This window comes from Manis pentadactyla, chromosome 1, assembly GCF_030020395.1.
Source record: "Manis pentadactyla isolate mManPen7 chromosome 1, mManPen7.hap1, whole genome shotgun sequence".
Taxonomy (NCBI): domain Eukaryota; kingdom Metazoa; phylum Chordata; class Mammalia; order Pholidota; family Manidae; genus Manis; species Manis pentadactyla.
The window spans coordinates 67327292-67351179 of record NC_080019.1 but is presented as its reverse complement, the minus strand read 5'-3'; the positions used below and the strand labels follow the sequence as shown (position 1 = coordinate 67351179).

Genomic DNA, 23888 nt, shown 5'->3' with positions numbered 1-23888 from the left:
TGCTGAGTAAAGCCTGGTACTCCCATTACAATAGGAGTTGTGGAATGTCCCACAAAAAAAAATCATTAGTTTTAACTACAGGAAGGAAGACAGTTTGACAGACTTAAGGATTTAAGGGATCACACTCTAAGAAAAGAACTGAGGTTAAGGGAGGTTAAATTCTTGATGCTCTGCATTGGTGGCCAGTCAATAAATTAGGGGAAATTTAAAAACTAATAATAGAAGTGTTGCAAGAACCCTGAAAACTAGAGCTTGAAAGTGTGGAAATTACATCTTGGAGCAGATTCAGAGGAAGCATGAATTAGAAGAATCCAAGACAAGAGAAATTCCAGTTTACCCCATGTTACTTGTAAATATCAAATATGTTAAAACACAGAACATAGGAATCTTGGTAAAGGAAAGAGGACTGTTCTGTGCTATGTAGGGCAATATATTATTGGAATGGGGTAATTGACCATGCAGTCTGGCAGGGTGCCAGGACGTACCTTGCACTTGCACAACTCTTAAGAGTAGTGCCTCCAGTTGTGCACCCTAGTGCCCCCCTTGCTTCATTCTATTCCAGGCCCTATGGGGACTCTCTTGACCATCGATCTCCTTATCCCTCCCCACTGTCTCTCTTCCATAAAAATCTTGTATCCCTTGTTAATTAAATGTTCCTTCCATAATTAAATATCAAACATATTAGTGGCAAGTGGTATAATAGGAAAAAAAATTTATACTTCTAGACCACCTGGTAATGATAAGAAATAGGCCTGTTTTTCTAGCATTCTCTCTTCAGATTCAGATGATCCTTCAACTTTGGAAGGCAGTGGAAATTTACCTGAGAAGTGCAAGCAGCAGTTTAGAGGATAGTTTGGGCATGTTGCATAGACAAAAGAGCACAAACCAGCTGAGAAGATAATAGAGTAGTATATCAAAGTCAGAAGAGAAAGGCAAGATCAGAGTGGGGAATGTCTAGGAAGGGTAGGGGCTGGCAGGTGAGGCACAGCCCTCCAAAAGTCCTTACCCAGTGGTGTGGCCCCTGCAGAGGTGATGATCTAGCTTGCTTGTTGAGTCATGAACCAGTCCTGAGAGGGACTGTCCTTCAAAAGCTGTGCCAGGTAGGTAACTTTACCTTTCAGTGCCCCTTGTGGTATACTGAACCCAGGACTGGCTTGTGTAGGACTGGTGGGCAGTACTGCGTTGTCAACAGTACTGGCAGAGCTGGGCAGGGGTGTCTTAGGGACCCACGCTCAGGTAGAGCTAACCTAAGTCCTCAAGGCTTGGAGAACAATTCTTCCTCCCCGATAGCATAGCTAAGTGAATCTTGTTCGTTCTCTCTCCCAGTCTCTGTATACTTACCTTTTCCTTTTCATCCTCAGTCTGTACTCCCCTCAACTTTTCCATCCTTGGGCCTTGCTCATGCCATTCTCCCAGCTGGAATGCTGAACTGTGAATGCATCTCTCCTGCCTAATTCTAAATGGGTACATCCTTGGAACTCCAAGATCTGTCTATTCTTTAAAGCCTTTGCTAGCCTCTGGGATCACTCACTCCTCTATGCCCCTGAGACACATTGTGAGCCCTCCTTTGGTGCTGATTCCGAGGCAGTGAGGTGAGTAAGAGGAACTTGGAGCTAGGCAGACAGACCTCAGTTGTTGGCATTTCTGTCTCTATCCTTGACTACTCTGTGACCTATAGTAAATAAGTTTCTGTGAGCCCTCATCTGAGAAGCTGGGAATCAGGTCTTTCCTTGCAAATCTGTTGTATAGAATATGGGAATGCAGATAATCATGGAAAACTTCTGGGACAGTTCCTGGCACACAGTAGATGCCCAGTACACATTAGCTTTTAACATGTGGAAACTGGGCAGAAATGGGTTTAGAAGAAAGGAATCAGGAAACCAGGACTGGAAAAACAAAGGTGACATGGGGAACAGATATTGAGGCCTGCCTCTATGAAGCACACCAAGTTGGGGTGTGTCCAGAACCCAAAGCAAGGGAAACCAGATCAGACACCAGGGAGCACTGAGAGACTGTACACGCAGCTGGTGGCCGCTGACTCACGGTGCTGGGATTGAGGAGAACATGCACCGAGTGTTCTTGACCGTGGTGTAATAAAAGATACTGTGCTAATGTTTACTGTACACTTACTTGCCAGATCCTATTCTAAGTGTGCCATCTCATTTAGCCCTCACGAAAGCCCTATGAACTAGGTCTGAAGTTTACAGATGAGGACACTAAAACAGATCATTTAAATTGCTCACCTAAAAAAACATGGTTAAGTGGGAGAGCCCAGATGCCAATCCAGACAGTGGCTCCAGAGCCCTTTTAACTACTTTAACTCCTACCCTCTAATAGCTATCTCCAACTGGAAGCCTTTCTTTGCTGATCCAGAGGCCTCACCAAAAGATAACGCAGCTCTCAAAGGGCTAGCCAGAGAAAATAATCCCTAATGTACTTATTGTTAATGCTACTAATATAGTTATAGTGTATTAAGGAAGACCTGTGTTCCTGGCACTGTGCTAATGTACTTTATTTGCATTCTTTAGTCCCCATAACTGTTACACAAAACATAATTGTAATATTTGATAAAAGAAAAAATGAGGCTCTTGGAGTTGCATTTTTCTCCCTTCATATCAAATGAGCACATTCCCCATCCACTTCTCAAAACACAACTTCTAGCTTCTGATCCAAGCTCTCCACTGAAACCCCTCTTTCTGAGATTATAGGTGACTTTCCCGGTGCCAAATCCAGGAGACATTTTTCAATAATTAACTCTATGACTCCTCTGTACTCCCTGCTCATGATCACTCCATCCTTCAAACCACAGTTTTATTCCAGGACCACCTCTTTGACTTAACTTCGCCCCATATACCACCCTATTTATTTTTTCTGCTGGTCTTCACCAGGAGCACAGGCGCACATCTCCTTGATCTACATTCTTCCTTTGATTATTCTACTGAAAGACTGAAGGTAGGGAAATGGTGCTATACCTTTGACACCCACAAACTTGAAGCAAAGATTGTTTCAGAGAAATTCCCCCCTGCCTGTAAAAGCATCTCAAATTCAAGTGTAGCAAGCTGAACACATGAAACCCTTTTCTGTACCACCCCAGTTCTGCCTGTCACTCCACCCTCTTTCCATTATTTAGGTCGAGGTGCCTGCCCTGACCCCATCCCGTTGTCCTCCTTTCCATTACTTCAATTGAGGTTCTGCCATCTACTCAGTTACTCAAACCTAAAACCTGAAAGTCATGTTTGCCTCCTGTTCCACCCTCCCAGTCCACTCGATATCTAGGAGCTGTCAATTCTGCCTCCATCTTTTGAATTTAGTTACCTCTCTACAGACATGGAAAACCTAATAGAAGCCAACATCTCTCACCTAGCTGACTGACATAGTTGCCTCCTGGCCCTCCTGCCTCCAATCTGGCACCTTCTGCTGATTTCTCCACCCTAGTTCATAAACTTTTCAAAGCTCAAATACCAGGAATGACATCAGAAATTTGAGCTTTAAATACCTCCTTTAATCTTTATTGCTCTCGGGATAAATTATAAGTTCAACAAGGCATTCAAAACTCTCTGGAATCCTGTTTCTGCCTGCCTTTGATCTCCTGCCACTACAACCTCGTTCTCCCATTGCACCAAACTTCCTGTGGTTTCCATGCCTGGTAAGTTTTTCAGCATTTAACACTCAGCCCCAAAGTCATCTCCTCCAGGAAGTCTCCTCCAATCTCCCCAGTCTGGGCTGGGTGTTTGTCCTTAATACTCCTGTATTCCCTTGTGATGATTTGTCACCTCATTTTCAATACTGATCTATGATTATTCCCATGTCCATCTTCTTCACTACTTGGAAAATTCTTGGTTGATGCAGGAACTATTAAATTCCCAGATCTAGCACATAGTAGGCCCTTAGTAAATGTCTGTTGAATGAGTAAAAAGTGATTAACTTTCCCAAGGTAATATTGCAAATAAGTTCTGAAACTGGAACCAAAATCCATTGTACTCTAAAACCCATGTTTTTTTCCCACTAATTCATTTGCATCTGTACAGTGTTTAGAGTTCTTAAAAAGCTGACATTTTAAGGGACCAACCCCATCATAAGTTTTTCCTTCCAATTTTTAAAATTGTTTTTAATTTTTCAATAATACATTCACATGGTTTTGTGTCCAACAGTATAAAAGATACACAGCCCCCAAAATAATTAAAAACAAGGTCTTGAAGAGATACTTGTACATTTATGTTCACAGCAGCATTATTCACAATAGCTAAAATGTGGAAGCAACTCAAGTGTCCATCCATGGATGAATGGACAAACAAAATATGGTATATTCATGCAGTGGAATATTCAGCCATAAAAAGGAAAATTCTGCAATATGCTACAACATGGGTGAAACTTGAGGACATTATGCTATGAAATAAGTCAGTCATAGGCAAGTACTGCAAGATTCCACTTACAAGAAGTACTTAGAGTAGTCAGAATCAAAAAGACAGAAAGTAGAATGGTTGTCAGGGATTAGAGGGAGGGGTTGTGGGGAGTTACTGTTTAATTGGCATGGAGTTTTAGTTTTACAGGGTGAAAAGAGTTACAGGGTCGGATGGTAATGATGGTTGCACAACAACTTGAATGTATTTAATACTCCTGAACTGTGTATACTTAAAAATGGTTAAGATGGTATCTTTTATATGTATTTTACCACAATTTTAAAAAAAAAGCAAAAAAAGATTTACCCTGAAGAGTCTCATTCCCATTTTTCAACTCCATCTTCCCAATACACACTCCCTCTGCCCCAAGGTAAGCAATTTTGCTAGTTTCTACATCTTACAGGTTTTCATTTTGCAAATGCAAGCAAATATGAATGAAGCTCTATATTCTTTGCTTCCTGACTTTTTGAAAGGTATTTTTAAAAAATCTTTTTTAACTTCCCTACTTTTTCTGAAGTAGGTATGTAGCAAAAAGAGCTAGTTTGTACCCAGATTGAATGAACTCCTAAGACAGAGACTTGGAAGTGGATAGCTATTTGATGAGAGAGTAAGATACTCTTGCCTGCTCACTGATGATGGGGCCTCTAGGGAAACCCAGGGTCCCCCAGGACAGAGCCTATAGTCCAGGTATCTCCCCCAGGCAGATCCTCGAGCTCCTCAGAGTTACCTTTTCTCTGGAACTCTTCTAAGCCACTCCCTCTGATGCAATATCTGGGTTTGGATGGGAAGGAGGGTGCTGCATAACCCGCCCCTTCTTAGCTGTCTGGGCTGGCTCCTCTTTCCGGGACAATTCATTCTTCACAGCGACTCAGACTTCAGCTCCAACATCTGCATTCTGAAGCAGGGATGGCTCAGCCAGCCAGAGTGCTTCATTCTGGAAGAAAACAATGTTCCAGGTCAAGCTGAGTCTGCCAAACACAGACCCTCAAGATGGTTCTAGAAGAAATCTTGACAAGTCTTACCATGTGCTTTTTCTACACCTTGATGCCATGTTTGCTCATAGGTAAGTATGGATTAGAATACAGGCAATAGTCTGGGACTTGAATACAGATTAAGAAGGTGAAAGATACTTTCCCAGGGTTTGGGGGTTGCAGTATATGCATAGAACATCTTATGTCTGTTTTTAAAATGGTTTGTTATCTCCTAAGCCTCCATCCTCACATCCTAAAGAAAAGAAAAACTCTTGTGTTCTGTTTGGAAATCTCTCCTAATGTCCACAGAACAATCTAGAAGGATAAAGCATCAAAACAATCTAAAGGTGAGCAGAGCTCCTTGCATTTTTGTTATATCATTATCTGGTTTTAAGAGGCACAACATAGTAATCTCATCTCTCTGTGTGTGCCTCAGAGTTGTTAGCTGTCAGGACAGCTTAAAATAAAGCATCTAACAAATACATCGAAATAAAAAGATATAATTTGTAATCTTAATAGTCGGTACAAGACTAATAAAAATTAGACTTCTGTCCTGATCACTGCAGAAAAGATAGAAGTTAGGTACTGCATAGCATTTAAAAAAATATTTGTATTTTTCCTGACAGTTTAGGGCATTTTTCCTGACAGTAAGATTGCGTAATTCTCTCTGCTCCACTCCTGGCTGCTTATACCTATGTGCTATTTGTTCCCAAATCCAAGCTCCTTAGCCTTCCCTGTATCTTCATGTCAATTCAAGAAATTTCTAATTTTAATACTTTGAGGCATTGGGCACCTGCCAGTGTCAGTGGAAGCCTTGAATACTCTTTTTTTTTTTTAACACCGAGAACTTATTATTTTAGTTAGTTTAAATCAGGCAACAAATCAGCGCTGAGGCAATTTGCAGTGTTCAAAATTGGCTTAAACATCAAATGTATGGTCTCCCTTCCGAGCTCAAAACCTTCACAGCTCCCAGTTGCTCAGTCCATGATGTTTGAATCTGCTGAACAAGCATATTCGGGCCTGGACCCTATTTCTCACTACTCACTGAAAACAAATAGGGACCACAGGAGGCTGCTGTCTTCATCATTGGTGTATCACACCCTTATTTCTCTCCTCTTCAACTGGTCTTTATTGTTGGAATTTCCCACCAGCATACCACCTCCAATGCTTCTCCCATCCCAAGCACATCCTCCCACCCTTCAGATGGCTTCCTCCTCGTCCAGACTGTTCTCAGATTTCCCTCTCCTTTGACACTTGACCCCATGTCCTCTCCTTTGGTGGGATACTGGCCTGCACTGGCCTGAGGGGAGGGCTTGGGTAGCTCTCACCACAGCCTTAACATAGGCTAAGTATGTTGGCTGTTTGGTTAGTTAGTTGATTGAGTGATTAGTTGGCGAACAAACAAGTTGCCAGGGAAACACTTCTCCACTCAGTCAAAGGGAAGAGATGGGGCAGTCAAGTGAGAAGGTGAAACATCAGGATTTTTTTTTCTCTATTGAGGTATAACTGACATATAACATTACATTGGCTTTAGGTGGACAACATAGGGATTCAGTATTTGTGTATATTGTGAAGTGATCACCATGTTAGTGCCCATTACCATGCATAGTCACAGATTTTTTTCCCTGTGATGAGTATTTTCAAGATCTGTTCTCTTAGCAAATTTCCAATATTCAACACAGTATTATTAACTATAGTCACCATGTTGTACATTATATCCCCCAGGACTTATTTATTTATTTTATAAGTGGAAATTTGTGCCTATTGATGTCCTTAACCCATTTTTTAAATTTGACATTTTTTTCAATGAGGCAGCAGCCTTTTAAGCTTTTTCCCATAAATTCCTGTTTTGCATAGACCTGGAGTGAGTGTGCTTCTCTGACACCTATAAACTTACACAGGAAGAAAAAAACAAACAAATAGTGCTGGAAACCAGAAGGATGTCAGAGCCAGAGACCTGCATGTGAGTTTTGACTCTGTCACTGGCTAGCTCAGTAACTACCTTATATAACTTCGGTTTCCTTATCTTTTTTTTTTTAACTATAAAATGGTAAAACTAGCCATTTTGAGGTCGGGAGGTGTTAAATGAGACGATTCAAACTGAAGCACTCTGAAGAAGCCAGTGTGTCCCCTCCTCCTGTTATTTATTATTATGTTGGTTAAGCAGAAAGGTGGTGATGGCAGCAAATAAGTGCTCCAGCTGAGGCTGCCTTTATGCAGTATTTCCTCTGGATTGTGTAGGTTCCTGTAATGAATTAGGTAAATTCTAAATGAACTTCAGTTAGTTACTCTAGATCCCTGGACAAATGGGTAGAATTTTTGCTTTCTTTTATACAAGTCAGTTGCCTTGTCCTGTCCCTTCCAGATAATACTGTGATTCAGAAACTGATCCCCACTACCAAAAATAATGATAAAAATTGAAGACGATTGTTATCACTAAGGCTTCCCGTCAACCACAGGCTATTAGTAGCCAAGTTTTTAGGGAGTCAAAAATTGTATATGGGTTTTCAGTTGCATGGGGGTCAGAGTCCCTGACACCCATGTTGTTCAAGGGTCCATTGTAGTTATTTTGGCATCACACAGACCCAGTCAAAACAGAAAGTGATAGACAGGGTTGTGACTCCTAACCCTGTACCAGCAGCAAGGCACTCCAACCCACAGTAAAAGTTAAAAAAAATAACGACTATGACACCTGCTTTTTCTGAGCGCACACTGTGCTCTGGGTTAGTGAAAATGTTCTCTTGGCTTCTCACATCAATCCTGCAAACTAGGTGCTATTATCTCCATTTTACATACTACAAAACAGAGACTCAGGGAGGTTCAGTTATTTGCCCAAGTATATACATCTAGTAAGTGAGAAAATTAGGATTTGACCCTGGTTTGGTTGGGTTTTGTGCTTCTCTGCAGAAGAAGCTGAGACGTTGAAGCAGCCCAGAAAGATGGAGGAGGGACAAAATAAAGGGGATGAAGAAGATGGTGCTACCTTTTCTGATTCGTTTGCCATACAGGCTGTTGGAGGTACAGGTGGCCGAAGCCGACTCAGATGAGGGATGTTGACAGCAGACCCAGTGGGAGGAAACCAGCATGGCATCATTCCAGGGAGGAGATGGCAAGGATTTCTGACTGGAGATTTGCTCAAGGGCTTCTCAGTGGGCAGCCTTTATGCTGCTTCCCTAACACTGACTTTGAGATTTTAGGAAATACGTGTTCAGCATAAACCTCCAAGCAACAAAGAAGTCTAGTGTAAGATAGATAGGAATTAGGAAGTCAAGCTGAGACTAAATTCTTTAAGGGAGTCAAGTCTTGGTTCCCTTGTTTAGTTTGCATTCATTTGGCATTTCTGAGTGACTCCTATATGCCAGGTCCTGGACTAGGTACTGATTAGAAATAAACAAAACAGAGCCCTTGCCTTCAGAGAACGCAAGAGCCTTTTGGGAAACACACTGAAGTCTTTGGCATTTGGGGATTTACCATTCACAGTGTTAATTATTCTTTAGCCCCTGAAAGTGAGGTCCAGATCAGTGGTTCTCATGGCCTGGGTTTCACAGCCACAGATTCTGAATTAATTGAGGGTGCTGCCTGCGCATTGGGATTTTTCAAAACTCCCTGGTGGGACCTCTTGGAGAAGTGGTTTATTCCGGCACTGGGCAGAGAAAATTCAACACAAGTCTTGGGCATCTTGTGGAAAGTAAGGAAGTGCCCAGAAAAGGATGGAGGCCTAAGTGAGTAAGTGTCCTGGCCTGGACTCTGCTTGGAAAAGGACACTAGTGGAAATACTAGCAAAGTCCAAATAAAGTCTGGAGTTTCGTTAATAGTAATGTACCAATGTTGGTTTCTTAGTTTTGACAAATATATCATGGTTATAAAATGTTAGCATTTGGAAGAGCTGGGAGAAGGGTAAACAGAACTGACCAGTACTCTGTGTATGGTCTGCAAATTGTTCTGTAAATCTAAAATTCCAAAAATAAAATGTCTATTAGTAAAAATAACATGAGAAAGGAGAGTGGGGGATGGGATAACTCAAAAGGGCACAAGAGTCAAGTTGAAAGAGCTCTCCGTGGCCAAAGCTTGAACAATTTGAATAACAAATAAGTAAAAACAGAGTAAAGTAAGTGTCCATGAGTCCACACTGATGTAAGTAGTTTAATAAATAAATGGTGGAGGAGAAACAGCTCTTTCTTACAGAATTCCAACTAACAAATAGAAAATCACTATTAAAACATCACAGCAACAATGTTTGCAAGTGATATCTACCAATGGATGACAGATTAAGGAGCAACACAGTATTTGCACAGATCAAAGTATCTCCCGAGTTATTTTTTAAGTTTAAAGCAGGAAATGGTAGCTCTGCAAGTGGAGGTACCACCTCAGCCAAGGTGAGCATCACCAGGAATAAAACGTATTAATGTCATGTACTCCCTGTGAGTACATGACAAAAATGTGCAACCTCAATCAAATCATGAGAGAACATCAGACGAACCCAAACTGCAGAGTATTCTACAGAACAACTGGCCGGGACACCTCAAAAATGTCAATGTTATAAACACACAGAAAGACCGAGAGCAGACTGAAGGAGATTAACTAGATAAGACAACTAAATGTGGGATCCCAGATTGGTCCCCAGAAAAAAAGGACAGTAAGGGGAAAAACAGAGGAAATTCAAATAAAGACTGAAGCTTAATTAATGGTATTATACCAATGTTCATATCTTAATTTTCATAATTGTACTATGGTTACATGTACATATGTAAGGCCAAGTGAAGGTATATGGCAGCTCTCTGTACTATTTTTGCACCTTTTCTGTAAGTCTGAAAATTGAAAATAAGACTTAAAAAATGAAACCACCTCCCTAGTGATTCAAATGGGCAACCAAGGTTGCAAACTACCCCTCTAGCCTCTAGACCAGTGCTTCTCTGACTTTAACGTGCATATGAATTGCCTGGGGATCTTGTTACAGTGCAGATTCTGGTTCAGCACGGTGTGGGTTGCAGCCCAAGAGCCTGAATTTCTAATAAGCTCCTGAGCGCTGTAATGTTGTTGATCCAAAGAACATACTTTAAGACCATGAAGTAGTCTCTCACTTTCCTGAGGCATGAATTTGTTTGCATACATCTTGAATCTAGGATGTAGGCATCAGTTACTTACGCAGCAAGTGATACCACCAGCCTGTTTAGTAGCCATGTCCTAGCTCAGCCTTGCTCTTTTTAAATTCTGATCATATACAAGGTAATTCTCTTGAAATAATTTGCTGTATTGGAAAGAGAAATTTGAGGGCATAATGTCAGTTCAAAGGGCAGTGTAGCAGACAGAATAATGGCTCCACAAAACTGTACACTCTCTAATCCCTGGAAACTGAATTTGTTACCTTCCATGGAAAAAGGCATTTCAAAGATGTGATTAAATGTTATGGGACATAACATTGGGAAATCATCCTGGGTTATCAGGAGGGCCCAATCTAATCACATGAAACCTTCAAAGCTGAGAACCTTTCTTGAATGCAGTGAGAGACACGTGGGAGGACAGAAGAAGAGGAAGGAGACATTTGAAGCATAAAAGGGACTCAAGCAGCCACTGCTGGCTTTGAAGATGGAGCGAGGGAGCCAAGGAATGCAGGTGGCCACCAGAAGCTGGGAAGGGCAAAGAATCAGATCCTCCCTGAGGGCGTCGGGAAGGAACATGGTCCTGCCAAGGCAGGGCCCAGTGAGACCTGTCAGACTTCTGACCTCCAGAACTGTAAGAGAATAAATCTGTTTTGTTTCAAGGTGCTAAATTGTGGTGATTTGTTATAACAGCAATAGAACACTTAATAGGCTGCAAGAGAGACAGAGAGCAGTGTTGTGAATGCAGCTCTATGCAAAAAATGTCGCCTAGCTGGTTTTGCCCATAGTGAGCACAGGAATCTTAGTAGTCAGGTCACAGTCACCCAGCTCCAGTTTCTACTGGAAACACCACCAAAGAGGCTCCATCCAGTAAGCCTTTTTGAGATACCCGAGTCAGACTGCTGGAATGAGAATAATATAATTCTCTATAGTCACAAAAGCATACATATTCACAAGGAAACGAGATTATACAGAGGATTCCAACATCTCTCCCCAGGTCTGGCGAGAACCCTCATCCAGTATGGCCAAGGAAATAATTCTTCCAGATTTTGCACCCTCTTCACTGTGGCTAATATGTCTCTCCTGTCTACTCTCCCAGTTCCCCTTGACTGTAATCTTTGTTTTTGTATTAACTGGTTTCTACAGAGACTTGACTTCAATATTCATTGCTCTTGGCTGATTGACGACATTTCTTGTTATGAGAATGCTGTGTGGATAAAGTTTTCATTTTCTCCTGCAGTTGTCCTCTGGAGATCACCATCAGCCTTCTCTAACAATTTGAGGGGTTACTTTCAACCCTTTGAAGGTAGGAAGAGGCACTTGCAGCTTGGAGTCTGAGCTGAAAATATACTTCCCATCTTGTAGAGTCATTCCTATTTAGTGTCCTCGCATAAAATGGAACCTCCTTCCTGTGGTGCCATAATCTTTCTTGTAGCTCTAGTAAACGTCCCCTGGCATCAGTAGTTCATGGGCATTGCTGTTTTTAACATCTCATACCCAGTGCGTGTGTGCTACAGAAACACAAGCAACACAAACATGGAATTTGGAGGGTGCTATGTAGATAGCATAAGGATGCTAAAGATGTTGCTGTTAAGGCTCAGAAAGAAGCTGCAGTTTCAGCTTAATACAGGAATGAGACTGTATTAAGTATTGAATGAGTATTAAATGAGCATTTTGCCGGTAATGGTGTTAGATTTAGAGCTGCTCAGGTAGAAGAGAGTCATACAAGTGCAAATCATTGCATTAACAGAGGGGAACCACCCAAAAGTTGAGACATCTCGTGCTGTTTTCCTGCCTGGGCACCCCCACCTGAAGAAAGACATGCCCAGTAATTGAGTCTCAGAGTGTGTTGCTTAAAGCTTTGACTGACGGTCTCAATCATCAGGTCTCCCTCACTGACTTAATTGAAGGGACCTAACTGTAGACCTTTGTATTTTTCCTTGGTGTATTTCATCCTGTTTGGGTTTATACCGTCATGATTACTTAAAATGTATCCTGTCATTCAGATAATCAGAGTTAATGCTTTTTTAAAATTTAGGTGTGATGACATTATGGTTGTACTTTCTATTGAAATTTTATTAAGGCAATTCTAGATTTATAAGCATTTGTAAGAAGTAATACAGAAAGCCCAGTTTCCCCAAAGGTATTTTGCAAAATACCTTGCTATGATAGTATAATATTATAACAATAATATAATAACAATAGTATAATAAAAAACAATAGTATAATATTACAATTGGGATATTGACATCATTGATACAATCCGCCCAGCTTATTCAGATTTCCCCGGTTTTCTTGTACTCATTTGAGTATATGTGTTTGTGTGTATAAGTTTGTGTATTTACCACAGTCAGATACTTAACAGTGCCAACATGACAATACCTCCCATTGCCTTTTTATGACTGCACCCACATCCCTCTGCCCCCTCTTCCCCACTGTTCCTAACCCATGGCCACCACTAATTTGTTCTCCATTTCTAAAATTGTGTCACTGCAAAATTTTATGTAAATAGAATCATATAGTAGGTAACCTTTTGGGATTGGCTTTTTTCACTCAGCATAATTCCCTGGAGATTCATCCAAGTTGTTCTGTATATCAATAGTTTGTTCCTTTTTATTGCTTAATTGTGTTCCATGGCTGAATAGTTTAACAGTTTACCTATTGGAGGACAACTGGGCTGATACACTTTGTCTATGGCCATTTATGTGCAGATCTTGTGTAATATAAGTTTTCATTTCTTTTGGATAAATGCCCAAGAGTGCAATTGCTGGGTTGTATAGTAATTATAAGGTTAGTTTTACAAGAAATGGCCAAACTATTTTCCAGAGTGACTGTACTGTACCATTTTACCTTCCCACCAGCAATGTATGAGCAATCCACTTTCCCTGCATCCTCCCCAGGATTTAGTTTTGTCACTTTTTAAAATTTTAGCCATTGCAATAGGTGTGTGGTGCTAATCTCATTGTGGTTTTAATTTGCCTTTTTCTAATAGCTAATGACGCTGAACATCTTTTCAAGTGCTATGTACCATCCGTGTTCTTCAGCAAAATGTCTCTTCATGTGTTTTGCCCATTTTCTAACTGGATTGTTTGCTTTTCTATTGTTGAATTTTGAGAGTTCTTTACAGTATCATTCTAGATATCAGTGCTGTGTGACATATATCATTTGCAAATATTTTCTCCCATTTCTGTAGCTTGCCTTCTCTTCCTCTTAACAGGGTCTTTTGCAGAGCAAAAGTTAAAAATTTTGATAATGGTGCATTACAAATTTTTCCTTTTATGGATCTTGCTTTTGGACAAGTCTAGGAGCTCTTTGCCTAGCCCTGAAGATCCATTTTGAGATAATTTTTGTATAAGGTTTGGGATTTAGGAGGAGGTTTTTTGTCTGCAGATGCCCAATTGCTCTAGTATTATTTGTTGGAAAAGCTATCCTTCGTCCATTAAATTGCTTTTGTACCTTTGCCAAAAAATCAGTTGAGCGTATTTGTATGGGTCTGTTCCTATGATCTCTATTTTGTTCCATCAATTATGTGTCTTCCTTTGCTAATATCACACAATCTGAATTACTGTAAGTCTTGAAATTTTGTAGATTGATTCCTCTCATTTTATCATTTTTCAAAATTATTTTAGTTTTAGTAATAATTCCGTTACCTTTTCTTACAAAGTTTGGCAAAAGCTTGTCTATATCTACATAAAACCTCGCTAAACTTTTGGTAGAAATTGCATTAAAACCATATATCAATTTGCAGATAATTACCATTTAAACTAATTGAATTGTCCAAACTATGAACACTGTACATTTCTCTATTTATTTAGATTCTCTTTGAAATCTTTCACCAATGTTGTGGAGGTTTCCCCACACAAATCCAAGACACATATGTTTTATTAGGTTTACATCTAAATATTTCTTTTCTTTTTTGAGTGATTGTAAACAGTATTTTAAATTTCAGTGTTTAAGTGTTCATGGCTAGGATATAGAAGTACAGTTAATTTTTTATGTTTATCTTCTATCTTATGAACTTGTTGAACTCCTTTTTTTCAGGAGGGTTTCTGTAGATTCTGTGGCATTTTCTATAGAAAATTTCCTATCATGTCAACTGGAAATAGGGGGAGTTTTATTACTTCCTTTCCAATCTATTATGCTGTTTACTTCTTTTGTTAGCCTTTTTGCAGATGCTAGAACTTCCAGTACTATGTTGAATAAAAGTGGTAAGGTGTATATCCTTGCCTTGTTCCCAATTTTAGGGGGAAAACGTTCTGTCACCATTAAGTAAGATCTTAGCTGCAGGTGTTCTGCAGATGGTCTTTATCCCATTGAGGTAACTCCCTGCTGTTCTTGGAGCGGTTTTTTAAATTTTTTTATCATGACTGAGGGCTGGATTTTGTAAATGCTTTTTCTGTGTTAATTGATATGATTGTATGACCTTTCTTCTCTAGCTTTCTGATACAATGGATTACATTAATTTATTTTCCAAATGTTGAACCAGCCTTGAGTCTCTGGAATAAATGCCACTTGGTCATGGTATATAATCACCTTTAGACATTATTGAACTTAGATTGCCAATATTTTGTTGAAGGTTTTTACATCTAAGTACATGAGATACATTGGTCTGTAGTTTTTAAAATTTTTGTTTTCTTATAAATATACTATCTTTGTCTATATCAGTTTATCAGGATAATAAATGGCCTCATAAAATGAGTTTGAAAGTGTTCTTTCCTCTTCTATTTTTGGAAGACATCGTATTAAATTGGTGTTTATTTTTCATTAAATATTTGGTAGCATTCTCTAGTGAAACCATCTGGGCTTGGAGATTTCATTTTTGAGAGTTTTAAATTACAAATGGAGTAGCTTTATATTTCTATAGCTTTATAGTCCCCACAACTCTGACTAGAGAATTGTTTTGTATACTTTACTAGGGGAAGGACCTCTGTGCCACCGTGCCACAGCTGGCCCTTTTCCCTTCCATCCCTGGGGTGATGGCAAGGTTAAGGGTGGGGAGGGCAGTCAGCCTCCCTTGTAGCTACCCCAGGTGTTTCCTCCCAGGGCAGGCGTGGTTGCTGAGAATGAGATGGGGTTGCATCCTATAATAGAAAAGAAGCAAGGGCACCAGTCAGGGTGTCCCCAGCAACTCCCCATCCCCTCATGGTCACAGGGTTGGATAGTGAACAGCAGGTGCCAACTTGGAGATAGCACAGAGATGAAAAGTGCTGTGAGAGGGCCCTAGCCCTCTACACACTGTGCTGTCAATGTTATCACTGTGATGTAGAAGCAAAGGGAGGCAGGTGTTGGGCATTAAAAGAAGAGCATGTACAAGTGGGAGGAGAAAGATGATAGCAGAAGATCCAGGTTGTCCCCCGTGTTACACACAGGGAGGAGCCCGGGGCTGCCCAAGTCATTCTGAGAGCATGGGGCTTCCTAGGCCTGCTTGATTCTGTGTGCAAACCATAGACCCACTGTGTGCACACTCTGGGCACACTGCACACGCCTGTGTGAGCAGATGCTTGTGTCCCAGCTGGCTCAGGGGCCTGCAGGCTACCTGGGCGGGGTCTCCTTCTACAGCAGACCTGAGCTTGCACTTCCCGGCTGGGAGCTGATGCCCCATTTGGCCTTGTTGGGGGACATGAAAGGATATGCTTTGGTACCCAAGGATGACAGTGGCAGCAGAGGGAGGAGGTAAGAACCTGGCAGGAGGCTGCGTGGGTCTGCCACACAGAGGTGGGAGGCACCAGTTCATGCAATCTGCTTCAGGTCACATAGTTAGGAAGTGGCAGAGCCAAGGTCTGCATCTAGGTGGATTTGACAGGGTTGTTAATAGTGTGTCTCAGTTTTCTCATTTGTCCAGTGGAAAAATGAATAGTCTTTACCTCCCAGTGTGAGCATGAGGATTAAATGGGATAATCATGCAACGATCTAGCTGATGCTGATGGTCTAGATAGAACATTATAAGGGCTCAAAAATATTAGCCATTATTGTTATTGTGCCATTTTATCACCAAAGGCAGAACTACAATGATTATAGCAAAAATTTAGTATTAACACAAGTATGATAAAATTAGAGCTGTTTCTGGTTCCTAAACACATGAGGCCTTTCATTAGAAATGAATTTGAAGCTGTGGCTTCCCTGACAGGAGCCCCCCTGTAAGCCTGTCCACCCCGATTCCAGGTGGAGTGGTGGTCCTGCCTGCCCCTCAGAACCTCTCTGTACAGTCCATCAACATGAAGCACCTCCTGACGTGGAGCCCGGTGATTGTGCCCGGAGAAATAATATACTATTCTGTCGAGTACCAGGGGTAAGTTGGGTGTTTTGTTTTGGGGTTTTTGTTTTGTTTTTGGTCTGTTTTAGTTTTTGCCCTTAGGCAGTCGTTGATTCTTGGAGGTACACCCCTCATTCCAGAGCGCAAGGAGACCTCATGAGCCCAGATTATTTGCCATGACCTGCCTCCTTTGCCTGCGTGGGCATTGGGAGAGTTGAAGAAGCAAGGGGATTGTCCTGTGGATTTACACTGGATTCTCTGCGAACACAAACGTACATGAACACATTTATTTGGTGGCGGTTCTTTGAACAGTGAGTCAACTGTTGAAGGTGGAAGAAAATCTCAAGAAATGAGCTTGACTCTGACTTGAGGTGGATCAATCACTGGAGACTCAGATCCTCTGGGGCCTGGGGAGAGCTCCATCTTCCTGACTATGAGCTTGCTCCTAGGAACCAAACAAATTGTGACCCTGGAGCTGACCCTGGAGCCCCAACCCAAGCAGGCTCCACTCTTCTGCAGGTGTTCTAGCCCTTGGAGCTGTTGAGAAGTGCCAGGGATACAGAAGGTTCTCCATATATTTCATTAACAGTGAAATATATTGTTTCACACTGAGCACCTACATGTGTAGATATTCTTCTAGGTTCAGGGTAGCTCACTTTTAGAGGAGGAGACAGATAGTAAAAAGGTAAAGAAATACACAGACTAGCTCTGAAATCCAGTGTGGTAGCCACCAGCACAAGCTACTAAAATCAAATTAAATTAAAATGTCTGTTTCCCATTCGTACTAGTCACATTTCAAGTTTTTAATGGCCACATGTAGCTAGTGGCTACTGTACTGAACAACACAAATACAGAATATTTCCATCATCCTAGACCTGCCCAGGGCAATTTCAGAGAGCGACCGTGCTGGGAGGAAGCTGGAGGGCTGCTGCCACAGAGGGCTGACCCTGTGGTTCCTTTTGATTAGGTGGTCTGGGAAGGTCTGTCTGAGGAGGTAGCATTTAAACCGATATCTGAAGGATAGAAGAAGCCACCCAATGTGACCAGCAAGGCCAGAGCATCTGAGACAGTGAACAGCTAGTCAGAGGTGCTAAGGTAGAAAGTGCTTGCCATGTCGGAGCAACGTGGAAGAGGCTGGGCTGGAGGGACATCACTTTATGAGCAGAGTGAGAGAGAAGGCAAGAGAGTCTTGTGGGCCAGAGGGAAGAGTTTGGATTCATTCTAAGTGCTTTGGAAACCAGTAAGGAGAGAGACGGCGCAGTCTGCTGAATGGTGAATGGCTTGAAGAACGGCCAGAGTGGGAGCTGGACCATCACAGCAAGGCAAGGGGTGACAGTGGCTGAGATGGAGGTGGTTACGGACAGAGGGAGACCCGGACAGCCTGGGATTTAGGCCTAGTTTCCCTGGTCTGGTGATAAGAGAAGTAAGGAAGAGTGGATGGCTGGTGAGGGTGAGCAGGAACTGGGCTGCGGGGCAAATGCTTATTTTGCTGACTGTAAAAAGTAAGTGAATGAGGCAGTTACTTGCAACATCACTGAGCCTGGGGAGAAGGGGCTGTTGTGACACTGGGCCCTCCTCTCCTTGGCCAGAGAGTACGAGAGCCTGTACATGAGCCACATCTGGATCCCCAGCAGCTGGTGCTCACCCACCAAAGGCCTTGAGTGTGACATCACCGATGATATCACTGCCACCGTGCCGTACAACCTCCATGTCAGGGCCACCCTGGGCTCACAGACCTCAGCCTGGAGCACCCTGCAGCATCCCTTTAATCGAAACTCAAGTAAGGCACTTCTCTTCTTCCTCCCTGTCCCCACCCCCACAACCTCCCCTTTAGCCACCATATTCACTGAGACCTTTGGGATTCTTTTAAGCACCAAATTAGTATTGCAAAGCCAGAGTACTGTGAACACAAACAATCCTAACTGGTCCAATTAAGAAACTGCCAACTGCTTCCCACATGCACTCTCTCTCATTTTGAAAAAGACTTTGGAAGTAGTTCCTGATAACCTCTATCAGGGTCTGCAGGTGGAAGGGAGCTTGGAAGGAAAGCTTCTCTAGAAGTGAGGACATGGGGCTGAGACAGCTTCTTTCCACCCTGGAAGTGCCTCAGTGCCTTACACTGCTTCTCACCTGGTGTCTCATTAACCCCATATTTGTTGCCTGTGTGAGCAGCTTCTTTGTGCAATAGGATCTATATGTTTATCAGAGCCTCCCAGAAATAGTCTCTGGAAAATAAGTAACACCTATAGCAATAGCACCTGGAAAATGAGAAAGAAACAAGAGAAGGATCCAGATAGGTGGCCAAATATGCAGAGTGTACACAATGGCCAGTGTGTAAAAGCAGCAGGAAGGGAAGCAGCTGGGCTTTAATATGAAGCTTGATCAAATCAGGAGAGGGGAGCCACGGAAGAAGAGAGGGTCTAGGGAAGTTATGTCTTCTAGAACACTCACTCAGGCTGCTGTGTGGAAAGGAAACTGGAGTAGGTTGCAGGGCAAGGGAGAGTAAGGGGAGGTGGTAGCACTCTGTCTGAGCCAAGGTGGGTCCTGACCCCAGGAGCGGGGGAGGGGAAGGAGAGGCTAAACTGCAGAGACATGGCTGAATTAGAGAGGCCAGAGCTTCGGACCAGCTGCTGGGGGAGACAGTGATGGGTCTAGCTTCCAGACGGGTTGGCGAGAATGTCATCTGAGGCAGAGGGCCTGGGAGGGGCAACTGGGCTTGAGGAGTGGAGACACTGGCTCCGGGCTCTTTGAGCCTGAGATTCCTGTACGATGTGCCACAGATGCCTGACCGGCAGCTGGAAATCAGGCCTTGGGGTTCAGACAGGTCAGGTCAGACACACAACACACAGTTAATAGCAAAGGCTTGGGAGCAGATGAGATTGTCCAGGGACAAGATATGAGAGCAAAGAGAACCCAGGACAGTATCCTGGGAAACCTCAGGGTGTAAAAAATGGATGGAGGGAAGGAGACCAGGAGTTTGCTGGGCTGGTGGGAGGTCATGAAAGGGGCAAATGGAAGAGCTGCTGGTTGGCCTGATCCAGGGCCCTCCGCGGGTCCTTGAGCAGTGACTTCCAGGAATGGTGGGAGGAGGACTTGGGAGCAGGAGGGAGCAGCAGGGCAGTGCCTCCTCTGAGACAGGAATGGGCCACAATGCGACGTCTTGGAGCTGCAGGAAACGCAAGGCAAAGGCCTTCGGTGACCTCTGCTTTCTTGATGTGGCGGAAGATTCCCAAAGGAAGATTGGGGGCGGCATCTATACTAACAGGATGAGTCGAAGGTTATGGGGAGTGTGTGAGAGTGGGTGGAAATCAGGAAGGTTTAGAAGGAGAGGGAGTGCAAGCTGGAAGGGGCCGAGGAAGGTGAAGATAGACTGAAGGGCAAGTTGCCTTCTGAGTCAGATGGATGTCGTTCACATCCCAGCCTGGCCACCTGTGGCTGGGTCCCTGGCTGCTCACCTGTAAGGGGCAACTGTTCACCTGGCTGGCTGGTTGTGGGGCCGAAACCAGAAGGAAGTGTAAATGCTTAGGCGGTGCTGCCCCATCTTAGCATTCACTAATTGCTAGCATTACCATCATTGCCCCAGGGGTGCCTGCAGGTGAGAGTTGGACAGCCAAGGACAAGAGAAGTATGGGCAGGAACAGGACCAGTGGAGTGGGATGCCCACAGGCATTGGGGTGCAGAATGTGGGCTCCTGTGGAGGATGAGTGGCTCTGGGGGGTGGCATTGCTTGTGGGGCTTGGGCGGCAACCTGCACCACATCCCTCTGGCTCCTGGGCTCCTGGGCTCCAGCCAAGACCACTGCTGGGTGCTGTCAGCAGCTGCTGGAAGGTGCAGGCCAGATGGAGGTAAGACGTGCTTACAGAACGATGTGGGCAGGGGTGTATGCACCATAACAGCTTGGGCTTGAGGCCAGTATAAACAGGAGAGGTTTTGCTGTGGGAGGAGCTGAGGAACAGGAGCCTCTGTACCTGCAGGAAAAGGTGGAAGGTGTGGTCCTCTGTGTGATCCCTGTGCAAGTGGAGTTAGGTACAGAGCTAGGATGGAATCATGACTCCTGAGGCATTAAATCTGTTCCTTTGCCTTTAAAATAGGCTATCCTGACTTCTCCTGAAGCATGTAAAAAATCTTGTTTTAAGGCTGTTCTGAAAAGGATCTCCTTCTTCTAAAAGGAAACCTTGTCAAAAGCAGAGGACCTTAACCTTGGTTGCATATTCAAGTCAGAGGGAAGCTTTAGAACCACTTATGCCCAGGGCTCATGCCCAGAGAGTCTGACTTAAATGATCTGTGTGCATCCTGTCTATTGGGAGTTTAAAATTCTCCCCTGGTTATTTTCATGTACAACCAGATTTGATATCCACTAGTACAGAGGCCAAACGCCCCACACAGCAGTCTCAAATTGTGAAGGCGGGGACTCCAGTTCTGGCCGTTAACTGCATGATTTTGGGCAAGTCACTTCCCCTTTCTAAGGTTCAGTTATGCCATCGGTATAACAGGAATCGCGTTGACCTTCTTAACCTTCCTGGATGGGTTAAACAAGATGAGTGTGTAGAGTACATAGAACAGAGGTTCCTGCCCTAACCCTGTAAAATAAATTCTCCTCTAAACTGAAATGACTAGGTTATTTTCTCTAATTCTGTTCTCAGTAAAGCTGGAGAGCAGAAGATCCAATTCTAATCATATTTGACTTAAAAATGGGGAGTCAAACCTCTTTTCCTTGTGGAGGTGTTTCAGAGGTCCTGGTGCTGCCTTGTGGCCATGGGAAGCCTCTGCACCAGAAATGTTTTGTACAGACGGCCCCTGACTTCCCGAGTCCTCCTGTCCCCTATCCATATAGCCCTTCCATTGCCGGGAAAGGCTTCGCTCTCTGAAAACTCCCTCTAGGACCTGCGCTTCTCAGTGTTCCCTGTCCCCAGTTACAGGGGAATTTAGCCCATAACACACCCCACTCTGCTTCTCAAGCCACAGCCAACACTCAGGGTGGCCCTTCTGGTCCCGCAGTGTCTGAATCTGAGAGGCAAGCATGGTTCTGTCAGTAGCCGGGGACTAGAGACTGCCTGTGCGGGCCCTTCTGTTCTTGCTCTGTCTCCATGGGGAAGTATATGTGCGGCTTCTGGCCTCTGTGTTTGGGCTCCAGCACTGTGCACGATGGTGTTTGTGCTTAGACTGTAATTTCTAGAGTTGATTATTGGAACATAACTTCCTAACATCCCCCATTAAGGATATGAGACAAAGAATCCCTGGGCCAAGAGTAGAATGGCCAACCCAACCACAGGCAGCTGATTTCCTGGTGTTCGTAAGTCTTCAGCAGCCAGTACATATCACTGACCTATGACCTATAGGAAACACATGTCCCTGAAGACTGGGCCTGTGTTCAGTAGACTTGAGCACCTGCAGGTATTTGGCAAGCATTAAAAAATAACATCTGCTCACTTAGATGAGCTAAGGTGAGGAGCCATTTCTGCCAAAAAAGTAAAAAGAGGAGCATGGATTATAAAATTTTAAACAGAAAGAGATAATGTTCACCTGAGTATTCAATCACTTCTTCTGAGTATGTGTGCCCCTAAAGAAGGAGTAGAGGACTTTATTACAGTCAAGGAGAGGAGTGAAAAAGAGAATTGTAGTAAGTCTTATCTTTATTTTTGCTCATCATTCAAAAAGTACCTGCTGAATACAATAGAGTGTTAGTATACAGCAGGCCCTCCTTACTCATGGGGGATACAATCCAAGCCCCCAGTGGACACCTGAAACTAAGAATAGTACTGAACCCTATATGTATATATCCCTATATAAATAAATAAGTAAATATATACATTATGTTTTTCCCTACACATATATGCCTATGATGGAGTTTAATTAATGAATTAGGCATAGTAAGAGATTAACAGCCATAACTGGTAATCAAATAGAACAGTTATAACAATTGCTGTAAAAAAAGTTATGTAAATGTGGTCTCTGTCTCTCAAACTACCCTATTGTGCTGTACTCACCCTTGTGAAGATGTGAAATGGTAAAATGCCATCATGATGAGGTGAACGGCACAGGCATTGCGAGGGAGCACATTTGGTGACTAATGACCTTCTGATGGTAGGTCAGAAGGAGGATCACCTGCTTCCGGACTGTGGTTGACAACGGGTAACTGAAACCACAGAAAGCGAAACCATAGATAGGGTTGGACTTTGGATACTGTGAAGCTACGTCCAACCCCCGTTTTCCCATGAGCCAGGCATGTTTCCACCAATGACTTGGTCCAGGTCTCCCAGGACAGAAGGCAGTCCTGGCCCGGGCTGGCTTTGATTCTCCACTTGTCTTGCCAATAGCTGTCCTCACCCCACCTGGGATGGACGTCACCAAGGATGGCTTCCATCTGGTTATTGAGCTGGAAGACCTGGGGCCCCAGTTTGAGTTCCTCGTGGTCTACTGGAGGAGAGAACCCAGTGCCAAGGTGAGATTTCAGCCTTGGCCTTTGAGTCAGGCATCAGGGAAGGAGTCACAAACCTCTGAGGGGTGGGTGAGGAAAGCCAGCCCCTGCAGTGCGCACTGCCTGGAGGTAGCCTGAGGATTAGCAGGCCTGGGGAAGGGTAGGAAAGGAGAGGCGGGCTGGGGCAGCCTCCTCTTCAAAAAGTGCCGTGGTCCAGCCCAGGCCTTGGCTGGGAGCCTCTCAGGCCAGGTTCGCTAAACTCTGGGGTCTGCCTCCTTACCCCGAGAAACAAAGCTGGACCCACAGTACCTTTTCAGTTCCGTAGCCAGTACATATCACTGACCTATGACCTATAGGGAATCACATGTCCCTGAAGACTGGGCCTGTGTTCAGTAGACTTGAGCACCTGCAGGTATTTGCCAAGCATTAAAAAATGCTTCTCCCTCACTGACTGTCTTCTCAGCCATTCTCCCTGGCATGTTTAGGAGAAACAGACCAGGGTGTTCTAGATCAACTGGATGATTTAAAAAGCATATGAGGCTGACACAAGCATCTTGAGGGTATGTATCTGGGCAGGGTGCAGAAATCGGGGCAGAGACCGGGAGCTGGTTCATGAAAAAGATCAGTCTAATTATGAGCCTGTGGGCCCTCCAGAAGGCCTCGATGGGGCACTGCGCCTCCCTGTGGGATGGTTGCTGCAGGCTGGGATGGGTGGGAAGCCAGCTATTCTAAGAATGGCCAAAGCAG

The 23888-nt window shown here is 43.6% G+C and overlaps 1 protein-coding gene across 3 annotated transcripts in view; it reads left to right on the top strand.

Annotated features, from left to right (window-relative positions):
• The first annotated feature begins 5236 nt into the window (after positions 1-5236).
• Positions 5237-23888, top strand: part of IL20RB (interleukin 20 receptor subunit beta) — a 39994-nt gene continuing 21342 nt past the window's right edge. For 2 of the 3 annotated variants that reach the window (XR_008996313.1, XM_057498053.1), the window contains exons 1-4: positions 5237-5463; positions 16633-16759; positions 18313-18503; positions 23041-23165. Coding sequence is in view for 2 of the 3 variants with exons in the window: in XM_057498053.1 (XP_057354036.1) it covers positions 5391-5463; positions 16633-16759; positions 18313-18503; positions 23041-23165 (516 nt within the window). In the remaining variant the exon portion in view is untranslated. The remainder of the gene's footprint in view (positions 5464-16632; positions 16760-18312; positions 18504-23040; positions 23166-23888) is intronic. The other variant, XM_036877340.2, reaches the window with a different exon arrangement.